This window comes from Lithobates pipiens, unplaced genomic scaffold (genome assembly GCF_037356315.1).
Source record: "Lithobates pipiens isolate NorthernLeopardFrog02 unplaced genomic scaffold, aLitPip1_a1.2 Scaffold_8, whole genome shotgun sequence".
Classification (NCBI taxonomy): Eukaryota; Metazoa; Chordata; class Amphibia; order Anura; family Ranidae; genus Lithobates; species Lithobates pipiens.
The window spans coordinates 593,630,635-593,646,996 of NW_027507903.1; the positions used below are offsets into that span (position 1 = coordinate 593,630,635).

The 16,362-nt window shown below is 42.7% G+C and overlaps 1 protein-coding gene across 1 annotated transcript in view; it reads left to right on the top strand.

Moving 5' to 3' along the window:
• LOC143961245 (venom factor-like) overlaps positions 1-8,689 on the top strand; it is a 122,013-nt gene extending 113,324 nt beyond the window's left edge. The window contains exons 40-41 of the mRNA XM_077470480.1: positions 3,019-3,154; positions 8,305-8,689. Of these exons, the coding sequence (XP_077326606.1) occupies positions 3,019-3,154; positions 8,305-8,446 (278 nt within the window). The 3' untranslated portion in view covers positions 8,447-8,689. The remainder of the gene's footprint in view (positions 1-3,018; positions 3,155-8,304) is intronic.
• The last annotated feature ends 7,673 nt before the right edge of the window (positions 8,690-16,362 follow it).

The following is a 16,362-nucleotide window of genomic DNA, read 5'->3' on the forward strand; positions in this document are numbered from 1 at the left end:
TTCCTTCTTTTCCCCTCATCACCATGTTAATGAAATTATTATTATTGATATTATTATACAGGATTTATATGGTGCCAATAATTTACACAGTGCTTTACAAAATGAGAGCAGACAGTACAATTACAGTACAATACAATTCAGGAATCAGAAAGCCCTGCTCATTAGAGCTTACTATCTAGAAGGGAGGGTCAAATGATACAAAAGGTAATAGCTGTGGGGGAGGAGCTTATGGAAAAAATAAAAGTACAGTTGTTAGATGTGGGCTGGATAGGCCTTTCTGAAGAGATGGGTTTTCAGGGATTGTCTAAAAGCAAACAGAGTATGAGATAATCGGACAGATTGGGGTAGGGAATTTCATAGCATGGAAGAGGCTCTGGAGAAGTCCTGGAGGCGATCATGGGAGGAGGTAACGAGAGAGATAGATAACAGGAGGTCTTGAGAGGAATGAAGAGAACACTTATGCTCTGTACACACGAGCGGAATTCCGTCGGAAAAACCATCCAAGATTTTCCTGACGGAATTCCGCTCAAACTTGGCTTACATACACACGGTCACACAAAAGTTTGCTGAACTTTCAACCACCAAGAACGTGGTGATGTGCAACACTACGACGAGCCAAGAATATGAAGTTCAATGCTTCCGTGTTGAATTGTTTTCCCGAGCATTCATAGAATTTTGTGCGTCAGAATTGGTACAGACGATCGGAATTTCCGATCGGAACTTTTTCCGACTGAAAAATTGAGAACATGGTCTCAATCTTTTGCTGGCTGGAATTCCGCCAGCAAAAGTCTGATGGAGCATACACACGGTCGCATTTTCAGACCAAAAGCTCTCATCGGACTTTGCTAGCGAAATTTCCGCTCGTGCGTACCGGCCATTAGATTGATATTTTGAGACTAGGTTAGTGATGTATCTGGGGGGTGGGTTGTGGGTGGCTTTGTCAGTTGTTGTTAGTATTTTGAACTTAATTTGTTGGGTGAGCGGGAGCCAATGTACGGATTGATACAGAGGAGTAGCAGACACTGAGTGGTTGGTATATGACATTTTTCTCTATTTAATGCTGGAAGTATTTGCTGTTAGGAGGGGTCAACAGGGTGCTGTATATATTTCCTTTAAGAAAAACATTCCTCAAGAGCCCTTAGCCTTGATGCAAGCAAGAGGCTGGCTCTTGGAAGGATGTATGCAAAGTTATGCAAGTGCCCAAATTTCTTGAAGGATAGGTCAGTCTGGTAGAGCATGTGTGCAGATTTCCCTATATAATGCCTAAATTTGATGCTGATCCTACATAATTGAAAGAACAGAAATACAAAGAATGAAAGGGGTGAGCCAGGAAAGGCTGGGGAGGAAAGGGCTAGATAATAACTCCAGCCAGGAAATGAGTTGAGCACTATATGACTTGCTGCAGCTTCTAATGCACACTGTGAGAAACCCACCGTGGGCAATGAAATCAGAGTATGCCATTTCAGTACAGGAGAGGAGCCTGTACAATTGTGCAAGACTGAAGGGAAGTGCGCCTTTAAATGCACATATAATCTTATGGGAAGTTTATTAGAATTAATAATATGGAGGCAGGGTCTCCTTAAAAATACACAATCGTTGAGTACAACTCTTGAGCATATAATATAGCAAACAAGATGCTGGGATCAGAGTTCTTGTGTATGTTTTACTTAGAATTGGATGGTAGGTTTGGCTTTGGAGGCTGAAATGTCACTCCTCTTTGCCCATTTAAGCACCAAAAGATATATTCTTGTTCAATTATATGTTGGACCATTGGATTAGTTAAGTTAGTGTTTCTCCTGATGTAAAACTAAGTAATCACACATGGCTGTAAACATCTCAAATTTTTATGTAGAAATTCATTATGGTCAGAATTACTATTCACTATTATATATCACAAACTTACTAACAGACATATCAGCCTGGATGTCACACCACTTTCTCAAACTCAATCTATCCAAAACTGAGCTCATGATTTTTCCTCCCCCACGTGCCTCTGCCCCTGATCTCTCTGTCAAAACCAATAGCAATACTATCAGCCTGTCCCCGCATGTCAAGGTTCTAGGTATAACCCTGGACTCTGAACTATCCTTTCGGCCCCACATCCAAACACTTTCCAAATCTTGCCGTCTCAAGACAACTTATAAAGCCATCCACAACTCAGCCCCTAGCTACATCACTAACTTAGTCTCAAAACACCAACCTACTCATTCCCTTAGTTTCCTCCCAAGACCTCCTGCTCTCTAGTTCTCTCATCACCTCCTCCCATGCTCACCTCCAGGACTTTTCCCGAGCCTCTCCCATCCTCTGGAACTCCCTACCTCAATCTGTCTGACTATCTCCTACTCTGCTTGCTTTTAGACAATCCCTGAAAACCTTTCCCTTCAGATCCTATCCAAACCCCACCGAACAACTGTACCTTTACTTTCTCCATCAGATCATCCCCCACGGCTTTTACGTTTGTATCACTTGACCCTTCCTCCTAGATAGTAAGCCTGTATTGAATTGTGTTGTAACTGTACTGTCTGCCCTCATGGTATAAAGCACTGCTCAAATTGTTGGCGGTATATAAATCCTGTATAATAATATTCTACTAATGTCAGAAAAAACATACTTGGTTTTGATTAGTTACTGAAATCAAAAATTAGTACTTAAAGTGGATTTCCACCCAAAAGGGGAATCTCCACTTATCAGCCTCCCCCTTCTAGTGCCACACTTGGCACCTTTTGGGGGGGGAGGGGGAGCGGGCACCTGTTTTGGACAGGTACATGTCCCCATTTCTGACAGATTTTGCTGCAGCAATATCATTTAGAACTTCGGCCCCCCTCCACCTTCCTCCGCCACCAGGCTATTCAGTAGGGAACATGCTGTGAAGCGTAACTCCTCTTTAAACGACTCCTGACCAAATGAGGCTGGTAATTTGAAATGTTATATGCATTTAATATTTTGTCTAATAGTCCCTATGTTAATACATTTTTTTTACTCTTCGTTATTTTCTCCTGTTTATTTTTTTTGCAACAGGTACAGATGAGAAAGCTGAGGGCAAACAACGGAACTTTGTCAGTCACATTAAGTGCCGTAAAGCCTTAGATTTACAGAAAGGACGGGAGTACCTGATCTGGGGAGTCAGGGGGGACCTTTGGGAACAACCAGAGGGGTAAGATATTTCATCCACAAACTCGCGTAATAAAGCACACTTTGGTACAGTTTCGGCAAGCATCTACCAGTGCGGCCTTGAGGAATGATTTGCTTCCTTATGAATTATGAAACTTTGATATAGCATCTCATCAATAAACATTCAACACTTTGGTCGATATAGGTTTTCTGAAATTGGCTAAAATACGTTTGCTGATTGGATGTTATTAATTATTGTTTTTGGGCATTGGATGACTAAGGACAATTGGTCCAAATAGGGTTCCTTTTTTTAAAAAAAAAATTATTTTAGGTTTTACGATGACCATAGAAGTCTTAACATGGTCAGACAGAACAGTCAGACGTGGGCAATGTTTTTTAAAGTGTACAAATGATGTGTTCCCTGAGAATATCCGATCAGGGCTATGGTACACTGCCCTATGGACATTGCTTTGTTGACTGTCATCTAATGTCTCTGGACACATTGTATTATAAAACTGTCCTAAGTACCTTTATGATAACTCACTTACTTGTTTGCCATTTTAATTAACATATAAGCTTTTGCTGTTACAAATGGTGATAATATATGGACTTTCAGGATGACAAATTCACGAAAATACCTCATTCCAATGATGCCGTGGTTAATCCCTCACTGTCATCTTCTCTCCGGCTATACGAAATATAAATTGTAAAGTATAATTGCCACATCCCTATATCTAGTCTAGTACCTTGAAACATAGTTGTATCAAAAAGTGTTAGAGTCCAGATATGGAGCCCGACTTGTAGGAGGAGACCTCTCTTACAGCGCTGGTTCAGGAGCCGCTGGAATGGGAACAGCGGTCTCGAGAGCGCAGTGGGTAGGAGGGCCTGCTGGATAGGGCCGCTGGAGCTGGTAGAAGAGCGGAGATCCCTCTGAAGGCTGAGTGGACTGCGGTTTGCTGGAAGCAGGCAGTAGCTTCAGAAGCCGAAGATTGGAACTGGCAGCAGGCTGGAGAAGAGTCAGACGGTCCGGGTCAGAAGGTAAGCAGACTGGTGGTAACGGAAGGCAGAAGAGGTGTCGGTAAGCAGGCAGAGGTCGGCAACGGAATCACAAGCAGAAGAGGTTTCGAGGTCAGGCAGGCCGGGTCGGGATTGGAGAAGGCAGAGAAGTCAAGCAAGCCGGGTCGATAACGGTAGTAGGTAATCAGGTTCAGGATCAGGTATTCAAAGGTAACCGGGTTCAGGATCAGATATTCAGACACACGGAAGCTGAGACGAAACAGCGCCGCACCGGCGCACTTGAGGGTCCTTTAAACGCTCAGTGGCGGGAAGGAGCGCACGCACGCCACGCACGACCACGTGAACGAGCGCGCGTACGAATCGCCACTCGCGAACGTGCACACTAACGCGTAAACGAACGCGTACGCGTACGCGAACGCGTACGCGAACGCGCAGAAGACACACGCCGACGCCTGTGTGCACGCAGCTGTACCTGTCTATTGCTGGTAAGTTCCTGACAAAAAGTGGGACTTTTGAGGCACAACATTGGTTTTCTACATTAAAATGTATTAATTCATCTAAAATGTAATATTCATATATAAAATCATTTATTTGACATTATACACTTATAAAAATCAATATTGACAGTATGATGTATCTTGTTCACATATGATGATCTTAAAGGCTTGACGCATTTTCTGGAACTAGTCCACTTCCTCAGGAGCCAGAGATACACAATTTAATCAACAAACAATCTAGGTAGAATAACAACCCATCAACGATCACTTTAAACGTGATTGTTGACAGATTGTTATTCTACCTAGATTGTTTGATGTATAAATTGTATATCTCTGGCTCCTGAGAAAGTGAACTAGCTCCAGGAAACGCGTTGAGCTTCTAAGATCATCATATGTGAACAAGATACATCATACTGTCAATATTGATTTTTATAAGTGTATAATGTCATATAAATGATTTAATGTAAGAATATTACATTTTAGATTAATCAATAAAAGAAGTTTTAATATAGAAAAGCATTGTTGTGCCTCAAAAGTCCTACTTTTTTGATACTACTATGTTTCAAGGTGTTTCTCTCCAGCTATGTCAAAGTACCAGGTTTTTGGGATCTTGACTGGCCGATCAAAGAATGACGTCTTCTCATGCATATGCATGGAGTTTGCTGGCAATGCCCACTGAGCTGTGCATGGACAGCTCAGCATGCATTCAATAGAAAGCAAGCAGTTAACTGTTTGTTATTGCAGAAGAGACATCACCTGCCTCTTCTGCAATAAAGAGCCAACTGCTCGCTTTTTTTTAGTAGTCAAGTTTAGTTCCACTTTATTGGAAACCTTTTTCTCCTGCTTGTAAACTGAAAGCGGACTTGTACTGTGTTCAAAAATTCAAGTAGCGAGCAAAGGATTAGTTACTATTAGCACATGTAGGCTCCTTGCAGCTAAACTTTATTCAATTACTTACTTAAAATTATTTAAAATATTTGCTTTGCTCCATGTCTCTGCATGGAGGTGGCTTTGTGACTTTGAGAAGCTGAAACGCAAGTTTGAATTGCTTACAAGTCCAGATATCTGACCTCAGATTGAGCAGTTGAAGGTTCTGGTAGTATAGATATTTTGAACATCTCAAAGGCAAGTGCGAAAATAGCTTTCCAAAAAGTTTGGACCACTAGGCAGGTTCACCATATGTGCATATATGTGCCTGCTTCAGAGAATCTGCAAAAGCAAAGAGCTGAATAGCTAGGGACAAATGTGGCTATTCTAGATGGAACTAGGTACGAACAGGTCAGCACCTTGTAATTGGCTTCCACAGCAAGAACATTGGGCAAGGACACCTTAGTCAATGACCAAATCTCCAAACAGTCTGCTGTGTCAGAAGTGCATCCTAGGTCCTCTTCCCATTTATGGACACATGAGGGTCGGTCGTCATCTGGATTGATTAACAGTTGATAGTAGAGAGTCAAGATTACATTTGACAACAGTCAACATACCTAGATGCTCCCTATAAGATAACACATTTTTGAATTTTAAGATCAGATCCACGTTAAGTCCTTTATGGACTGTATATGTTCTGTATACCTTAATAAGTATAATGTGGTTATCTGTGGATGTGTTGCTACACTAGTCAATAACTAGGTTCTACAACTACTGTAGGTGCTACTATCTTGCCTTTCTCTTGAATCAGCCTGGGAGAAAAACTTGTAAGATAATAGTACCTCCACTATGAGATTCCCAACACAAACCCAGTGTGGGGTGCAGCGCAGTGGAAGTACTTTTATTGAAATAATGCAGAAACAACTCACAAGTATTCCTGGTGGGAAGGCAGCTCAATCAGAAACACTCACAGCATCAACAGCATGTAGAGAGCGGAATGCAGCCGAACTGTCAGCATCTGTAGAGAGGGGGAAGAATGTGGCCTGGTGTCTTGTGCCCAATAGGTAGGTGTCCAGAGAAGTTGTGAGCCCTATACTTTCCCTCCTAATCAGGAACCTTTCCCTACTGCTAGTACTGTCCCTACCAGATGAAGTACCTGTCCCTACTCTGCTAACTCGCAAATGCCTACCAGACCTGGGAGCCAGAGCCTTAAATAGGCTCTTCCTGTCCCAGGATGGCTTCCAGAGTCACATGGGGTGGCAGCATCCCATTGGATGCTTCCCAAATGACCCAGGAAACCATAGGAGAATTATATTCCTCTTGACTTACTCCCCTACTGCAAAGTCGATATGGTGGAGAAAGTAGACTGTACCTGCCTATACATCAGCAGAGAAAGTGGTTGCAGCGAGAGAGGATGGGTTTAATTTAGGATCAGCCAGCAGCAATGGGTAGGGATGGGGTGCATCTGTAAAACACCTATTTTGGAGCCTAAGTTTACCTACAAAATACAAAATAGGCACAAGGGACATTACTTACCTACAGTGTTATGTGCACCTTGTGCATCTGTCTTCTAGTTCATCTGTCCTTCCTCCTACCACTGCCGCAGTAATCTTTTGGTGCTATTGCAGGCTCTCATCAAGAATGCTGACTATGCTCACTCGTTTTACCCAACTCTTCCATTCATAGAGGCCCTACTATAGTTTTGATGAATGAAACATGATCTATGAATGAAAAATGGGCTGATTATTTAAAGGTCCACCTTCCCATCCCCATTCTTAGATCCTGTTTATTTTGGGGTTTTCTTGTTTGTAAATGTAAGCTTTAATGAGAAAGTCTGTTGTCAATTCTAAAAAGTTACATTAATAATTATGTTTGTTCCTTGAATTCTGGATAGAGATCAGGATGGGTGGGCAGCTTTGAAGCGGTAGCTTTACAAGAACTATATAGCCATGTACAAGGTAGGAGTCAGTCTGAAAAGGGAAAAAAAGGATTCTAGACCAAGAGAGGAGGTTCTAGAGAATTGGTTCTTCTCTAGAGAAGTCTTGGAGTTCTGCATGGTGTGGGGTTAAGAATCTGAAGGACCTTTGAAAGTCAGTTGAATAGCAGTGACAGCAGTTACAGCCATTTTAAAAAGCCTTACACAAATCTGAAACTATTTTATTTATCTTTCTGCTTGCCCCTTGGCTTCCCCAGGCATTGAAATGTACATGCTTGTTTAACTTCTTTGTGATCAATGGTCTTTATAACTAAGTTGCCAGTTGTGACAACAGGGTCTGGGAACTAGGAATATGTATAGGTGCACATTCCTAGCTGATATTGCAATGTTATTTGAAGCCCTTATGGCATGACGCATTGTGTGTGAGTACTTATAGTGGTGTATTGGGTTCATGAAGTGAATAAAGACAGCCCTACATGCATTTTATTCATAAAAATAACAGATATTTGGTGTGATCTTCTCATGAGTATTCATTGTTAAACCCAGTGAGTTGAATTGTTCTATTTCTTATAGAGTGCAGTAACAGAATTCCAATATATTACATTGGATTTCTGTCCCACCTCTCAAGAACATAATGATGGTATCAGGCTTTTTCAGCTGAAATAACCAATTATTTATTTGAAATTATGAGGTCTCTGTCAGAGGAGCCAAACATCATCCTTTGTCTTTGAAATAGTGATTGCAGTTGGGTACAAATGCGAATTAAAGAGGAGATATCACACTATTTCAAAGTCAGCATAGGATTATATTTGGTAGTTTTGGATGGATTTGACCATTAGCAAAACTTGTTAAAGATGTTTTTATAATTCTCTTTAGATACTCCTACATCATTGGAAAAGACACTTGGATCGAGTGGTGGCCAAACAACAGAGAATGCCAGGAACCGGAGAATGAGGACATATGTGATATCTTCTTTTTACTGTCTGAAAATCTGGAACTTAATGGCTGTCCATCATAAAGTGAACATGAAAATCCCCTGAACTCCTCTTCCCATTCCTTTTCAGTGTGTTCTTACAATCTTGTCACGTTTTCTATGTCAATAAAACATTTTTATGTTAGCTGTTTTGTGTGCGCTCCACTGTACACTTAAAGCTGATTTGCTCAACCTCAGAGAATGTATACCTGTGATTAAAATTTTTTAACTATATTTTTTAAGAGGTATATTTCATTTGCAATAAAAAGGTTTTATAATCCAGTGTAACCATTATAGATATGGACCTTCATTTGCTTAACTGCATTAACAAGGGGCTAAGAAAGTTGCACCTAGTCTTAAATTCCCAGATGTCTTTGTGGGGCATAGGAGGGGTGAAAGAGCCCTTATTTTGAATGGCATAGGGGTTGGTATTGTAAAAGCAGGAGGCTGCAATGCTAGACTGGGCTTAAAGTGGTTGTAAACCCTTACAAACCACTTTGACCTACAGGTAAGCCTAGATTAAGGCTTACCTGTAGGTTCAAGCAATATCTCTATAGATATTTGCCTGAAAACGGGCACCGCTGTCTACGGCGCATGTGCCGTAGACAGCGGCGCGCAGGTGCACTGAGCGGGGCGTTTCCAAGAATGGAGCTGCCACGCGTGTCGACTCCCGTGCGCATGCGCGGGAGTGACATCATCGCGGCTTCACCGAATGACAGCGGCAGAGCTGCGAGACGCCACCAGCAAGATGGATGCGGCGGACTACAGGGGACAGCAGCGACTTCGCTGGCTCCTGTGTCAGGTAAGTGACACATAATGGGCTACTATGCGATGCATAGTAGTCCATTATGCTTTGCCTTTGCGGGGAATGAAAGAGGAAGTAAACCCATCAGGGTTTACTCCCTCTTTAAAGTAGACCCTTAAATAACTTTACAAATCTGCAGAAATGTTTTTTGACTCCAGTCAAGTGACTTCGCCCCAGGCTGAGATGATGTCATGAGTCTACTGTAAGCAGTAGGAAGCATTTCATCAGTCTTCTCTTTCCCAGGAATAACATTAAAACATAGTAAATTTATAACAAGTCTCCTAGGTGAAAGGCAGCAGCAAGGGCTTCTTTTCTTCAGTTGTTTGTGAACACAGCCAAGAACAAGGCAGGCAACAGATTCCACATGATTGTCTTCTCTGCACCAGCATCTCAGTCCAGATAGTAGATAGTGTTCCTGAATGATGCCTGATAAAATATGTCTGTATCCTTCTGGAGAGAAAAGTAGATGATGGCATTGTCAGAGGGAGTACTGTGATCTGTGTGAGAGGTTTTCTAATGGTTAGTGTGGATCAAGTGGGTTTGATCGTAGTGATGAGAATGTTCAAAGGAGAATGACTGAAAACCTTTTTTTAAGAAAAACATTACATATAGGGGGTTATTTACTAAAGGAAAATCCACTTTGCACTGCAAGTGCACTTGGAAGTAAAGTTGATGTAGATCCGAAGGGGACATGCAAGGAAAATAAAAAAAACAGCATTTTAGCTTGCACATGATTGGATGATAAAATCAGCAGAGCTTCCACTCATTTCAGATCTATCCCTTAGATTTAGAGCGACTGCCCTTCCAAGTGCACTTTCAGTGCAAAGTGGATTTGCCTTTTCGTAAATAACCCCCATTGCAATGTACATGTTTTAGGCACAGAATTAAACCTCTTTAACCACTTCTTGCCAGCACTACAGTTGAAAGACAGCAACAGTACAGGCTTACTTTGCAGGGAAGGCATCCATAGACATCTTCCTGTGATTGGGCTGCCCGCACGCCCCCTGCCTTCAGACACAGATGATTACAGATTTGGGTAAATGACTAATTACAGTGACCCTTTACCATGTGATCAGCTGTATCCTTCACAATGATCACAATGTAAACACAAGCTGGTTATTCTTGCTTACAGTGCGAGGAGAGAAGAAGAGAGACGATAACCAGCTTGTGTGAAAGTGACATCTACACTGATGATCAGTATTCTGATCATCAGTTCAGTCCCAACAGTGCCCAGCAGTGCTGCCATTCAGTGCCCATCAGTGTTACCTATCAGTGCTGCCTACCAGTGCTTATCGATTCTGCCTACCAGTGCCTCTCATTAGTGCAGCCTATCAGTGCCCCTCAGTGCAGCCTCTTCAGGGAACATCAGTGAAATTACCAGTTTGCAAAATTTTGTACCAAACTAAAATGTTTTTTTTTTTGGTTGAAACTTTTGGTCTTTTTTCATTTGTTAAGGCAAACAATAAAAAACTCAGTGATGGTTAAATACCACCATAAGAAAGCTCTATTTGTGTGACTGCATAATTGTCATTCAAAGTGTGACAATGCTGAAAGCTGAAAATTGGACTGGGCAGGAAAGGGGTAAATGTGCCCAGTAGGCAAGTGGTTAATACAGCTAGAATTCTATTCAAATAGTAGGTCTGGATGAAATTTTAAGGACTTTCAAACAAAACAAATGTATGTGGTGTATGGCCAGTACAATTTCACTAACACATTATTTAAGCTGGCCATACTTGGATGGAAATTTGGCTGGTTCAGCAGGGACCGGCCTAATTTTGATCCATATATGGCAACTGTGATTGATTGGTGGTCTACCAATCAACTTCTGTACAATCACCCTGTCAGATTTTAGCCACTCTATCAGCACTGCAGGCTATAGCACCACTATCAGAAAACAATAGTTCTCCACATCCATCTGCTGGTTGAAAGAAAAAAAGTGACTAATATGTTTATAAAAAAACAGTTTTGCGATTGTCTCAACATTCACGCAAACATAACACATAAAACCCTAATGTTTGTAATGTCAGCTTGTATTTGTTTCCTTTTGCCAGAAGAATGTAACATTCCCTAATCATCCAATCCTATGAGAACATTCGACCATAAGGCCGCGTACACACGCGCGGACTGTTCGCCCAACTTTGTCCGTCCAACAGTTTCGGCAAACAGTCCGCTCAAACTTAGCATGAACGGACATGGCCACACACGACGGACGAACAGTTTGCTGAAACCGTGCGCGATGACGTGAACGGCACGTACGACGGGACGAAAAATACGACGTCCTATACACTGCATTATAGCTTTCGACGTGAAAATCCTTTCTGAGCATGCGCACAACTTTGTTTGACGAACAAGCCTACACACGGGCGGACTGTTCGCTCAAACAAGGTTTCAGCGGACAGTTTTTCGGAATTTCCGAAAAACCTTGTCCGTCCAACTGTCCGCTGAAACTGTCCGCTGAAAGCCCACACACGAGCGGACTGTCCGCCCAAACACTGTTCAGCGGACAAAGTTGGGCGAACAGTCCGCCCGTGTGTACGCGGCCTGAGAGTTAAAAAAAAAAAAATCACCAATAGAGAAAATGGTCTAACACTATAGGCTAACATTTAGAAGGGGAAATAATAAGAGCACTATGTGCAGTCTATGAAGATTCCTGTGTGAATGACCAAATGAATGGGTGTTCAACTGAGCGAACCTAAAGCTGCAGTGTGAAGTGAAACCTTTAGCAGTGATATTATTACCACTGCTAAATATGAGAGCTTCCTGCTCAGCCGGCACCTACCAGCACCCTAGCGACCAATGGCTCACCTTCGTCCAGCACTTTCAGCTGGCAGACAGGGATTTCCAGATGAATGTAAAATACAGTAAGGAATGGTATAGAAGAAGGGGGAAAAAAAAGCATATTTTATGGAATTAGTGGGGCTCCCGGGCATTTTTTTTGTTTTTCTTCCTGGGGTCCCTCATCCATACTGTAGGTTTAAAAAAAAAAAAAGTATGGGTCCCAACACCTTGGGGTACACCACTAATAACCTTAGACCACTCAGAGTATGAGCTGAACAACCCCCTGGTTCAGTTTGTTGCAGAACATGCGAATAGGCAAAATTTTTGTGCAAACATGCGAACACCGTTAAAGTCTACGGGACATGAACATGAAAAATCAAAAGTGCTTATTTTAAAGGCCAATATGCAAGTTATTGTCATAAAAAGTGTTTGGGGACCTGGGTCCTGCTCGAGGGTATATGTATCAATGCAAAAAAAAAAAGTTTTAAAAATGCAAGTTTTTTCGGGAGCAGTGATTTTAATAATGCTTAAAGTGAAACAACAAAAGTGAAATATTCCTTTAAATTTCATGCCTGGGGATGACTATGGTATGCCTGTAAATTGGCGCATTATTCCCATGTTTAGAACAGTCCATGCAGCAAAATTACATATCTAAAGGAAAAAAAAGTAATTTAAAGCTGCTTGCGGCTGTAATGTATTGTTGGGTCCCGGCAATATAGATGAAAATAATTGAGAAAAATGGCATGGGTCCCCCCACCCCCCAGTCCATTACCAGGCCCTTTGGGTCTGGTATGGATATTAAGGGAACCCCACACCCAAATAAAAAAAAGGGCATGGGGCCTCAGGCCCTATATACTCTGAACAGCAGTATACAGGTGGTCCCCGGGTTACAGACAAGATGGGGACAGTAGGTTTGTTCTTAATTTGAATGTGTTTGTAATTTGGAACAGGTACATTTTGTAAGTGTAGCTCCAGCCAAAAAATCTATTTTCAAAATTTTTGGATAGCTTAGGGAAGGGTTATCATCCCTGTAACATTTGTTTTGCTGTCTGTGCCCCTGTTCAGAATATTTCACCTCACTTTCTGTTCCAATAACAATTGGATTTTGAAAATGTTATGTTATTAGGGAAACACGGATCGATGGAGACTAGGGATGGGCTCGGTGTTCGAGTCGAACGCATGTTTGCCCGTTCGGTGAACTCTGTGGGCGATTCGCGCCATATTCGTGTGTCGCTCACGGCCCACAATACACTGCGTCATCGAAGTGCATTGCTGGCTCATGATTGGCTAAGCATGCACTGTGACCCCACATGCTTGGCCAATCACAGCGCCAGCAGCAAGGAGAGCCATAATTGGCCAATTATAGCTCAGGGGGGTTAAGTACACACTCCACACTATATAAGGCTGCCAGCGTGGTGGCCTTGTGTAGTGTGTTGCGGTGGTCAGGGAAAGAGGAGGATAGGCAGGGACACTGTGTCTTTGTGGCTTGAAAACCTAGTGCTGTTAAAGTGGGTGTTGTGTGCCTCAAGCACAGTATACACCTGAAGCTACCCTTTATTACTGATGTTCTGTAATACAGGCATCTGCAGCAGTTAAAGTGGGTGTTGTGTGCCTCCAGCATAGTATACATCTGAAGATACCCCTTGTTGCTGGTGTTGTTCAGTTTCTGTAACACAGGCAGGCAGCTGCAGTAATTACAGTCGGTGTACCATGTCATCTGCTCAGTGTGCACCTAAAGCTACCCAATTGCTGGTTTTCCCATCTCCTTGCAGGCCATTACCATGTCTGGAAGGCCAACAAGCAGAGGAAGACAGTCACGAGCCAATAAATGAGGGCAAGCAGGCTCTGTGTCTAGAGACAACAGTGCTGGTCGTGAACGCGGTGCATCGTCATCAGCACGTGGCCATGGGATACGCTTGTCCTTATTTTCTGCAGCTGGACGTGTTGAGCCGCATCATGCTGAAGACTTGGTAGAGTGGATGGCCAAGCCCTCCTTATCCTCTCTCACCCAGGCTCAGGGTACTAGCAAAGCAGCTGCCAACGCGTCCTCTTTCCTTGTCTCAATGTCATCAGTCACTCCTTCCCTAGACCCACCATGTCCTCCTGAGGAGTCCCCCGAACCATTTGACCACAGTGTTGGGTACATGCTCCAGGAGGATGCCCAGCGTTTCGAAGGCTCTGATGATGATACCCAGCTAGAGGAAGGCAGTAGCATGAGCGCAGAGAGAGGGGATCCTCAGAAGGACAGCAATCTGGCAGTCATGTTCCATCAGATGCAGCATACTGCCAGGTCTTCTCCAGTGATGAAGAGGGAGGGGATGATGAGGTCACTGACTCCACATGGATGCCTGATAGGAGAGAGGAGGAGGAGGAGGCATGTCTCCAATGAGGCAGGATGCCCTCCGGGGGCCAGCTTAGGGGCAGCACACCGATTGAATCACTGTGCAGGGCGCTGCCTCTGCGCATTATTCCAAAAGTTCTTTGGTGTGGGCCTTTTTTGAGATCAGTGCATTAGATCGCACCGCTGCTATTGGCAACATATGTTTCAAGTGTATCTCGCATGGCTAAAACATCAGCCGCTTGGGTACCACATACTTGACCAGACATATTTTGACCTGTCATGCAGCTCATTGGCAAGCGTACCTTAAAGACCCACACCAAAGAACAAAGCGGACCTCTCCTTGCTCCTCATCAGCTGGGATCTCCAACCCCACTAGACGTTCAGTCCTCTCTGAAACCTGCACTGAGAGGAATGAAGGTGTAGAATTAGGTGTGTCACAGCCAAGTACTTGCGGGCATTCTGCTAGCAGTCCACGATGTCCGATTGTAACAGGCAAATTTCCCTGCCCCAGCTGCTGGACCGGCAAAAGAAGTTTACTCCCAGCCATCCACATGCCCAGCAGTTGAATTCTAGCTTACCTAAATTGCTAGCACTTCAACTTCTGCCTTTTCATTCCGTGAGTTTGTGCAATGTGCGGTTCCTCAGTGGCAGGTCCCCAAACACCACTTTTTCTCATGGAAGGCGATTTCGGCTCTCTACCGGCATGTGTAAGGCAATGTCCATGCCTCATTTTTTTTTAAATGTCCCATCCCTTCAAGACTGCCTATGCTGATGCTGAGTGACTGTCCTGTTATGTTGACCTACTATCCTTTTCCTCAATGATCCTGCTGATAGCTTGGTAGAACATTTTTGGTTCTGGGTGATGCCATCAGTGGCTAAGGCCCAATTTTTCAGCCCCTGTTTAACAGGGGAGTGTAAATACAATTTTTGATGCAATGCTTTGCAGCAGGGCTCATTCCTGCACTCCAACTAGAGTATATGGGAGAGGTTGCAGTGTCGTGGCACCAGTGCCTAAGGCCCAATTTTTCAGCCCCTGTTTAACAGGGGCATGTAATTACAATTAAGTAAATAAATAAAGTCGCGCTATGGAGAAACCAAAAACAAAGCAAGATCTTCAATGTGATAAAAATATAAAAAAATAAAAAAAAATATATAAAAAAATGGTGAGGGAAGAAAAGAAAATATACTGGGTTAGAGCTGCCTGTGCCTGAAGCCCTCACCTCCTTAGTGGGGAGGAGAGGGAAATGAAAAGTGTAAAATAAAAAGGTTATGGCGCTAAACCCTATCAGTGATGTGATAAATTAACCTATCACCAAAACCTGGTGTTTTTTTTTTTTTTTTTCTTAAAAAGAAAAAGCTATTGACAATAGCGTGCAAAGATTTCCTAAAACAATTATGTATCCTAATTGAAAAAATATATGTGTGATCAATATTGAATCATCATACGTGTTCCATCATAATTATATCCAAAATAGATATTAAATTATCTTATACGTGTCAGCCTGCTATGAGTGAATACCAAAAATATATAAACATTCATTTAGATATACAAAATGGTGAAGATGTTGTTTGTATCCAACAATGTGCTAGTTCAGAACAAACTGTGCAAACATGTGCAAAATAAGTGCAAAAAAAGTGCAAAAAAACGACTAGGGATCAGAACAGCCAGGGATCAGAAATATGTTCAACCAATAATCGCATGAAGATGCATCTATGTCCAATATAAGTCCGAAATTAATGTTTGGCTTAATGATACTGCCTCCTCAGATTATTGCTGTAATTGATGCGTAGAGTCAATAGGGAATATTTCATTCACTCGTGCAAACAGTGCGGGTCTTCAATTAGAAAACTTCATCCCCGGTGCGCCACTCAGTGCTATAGTGTGTAAATGCTCTCACCAGAGTTAATGCCCCTTATGGGGCTGGATGGACCTTCACAATGTAAGCCACTGTGCTGCTCTCTGGCTGCTGCTGGTGCACTGGGTGAAGCTTCGCTATTCCGTCCGTATGGTCTCCAACGTTAATTATATATGTCTTT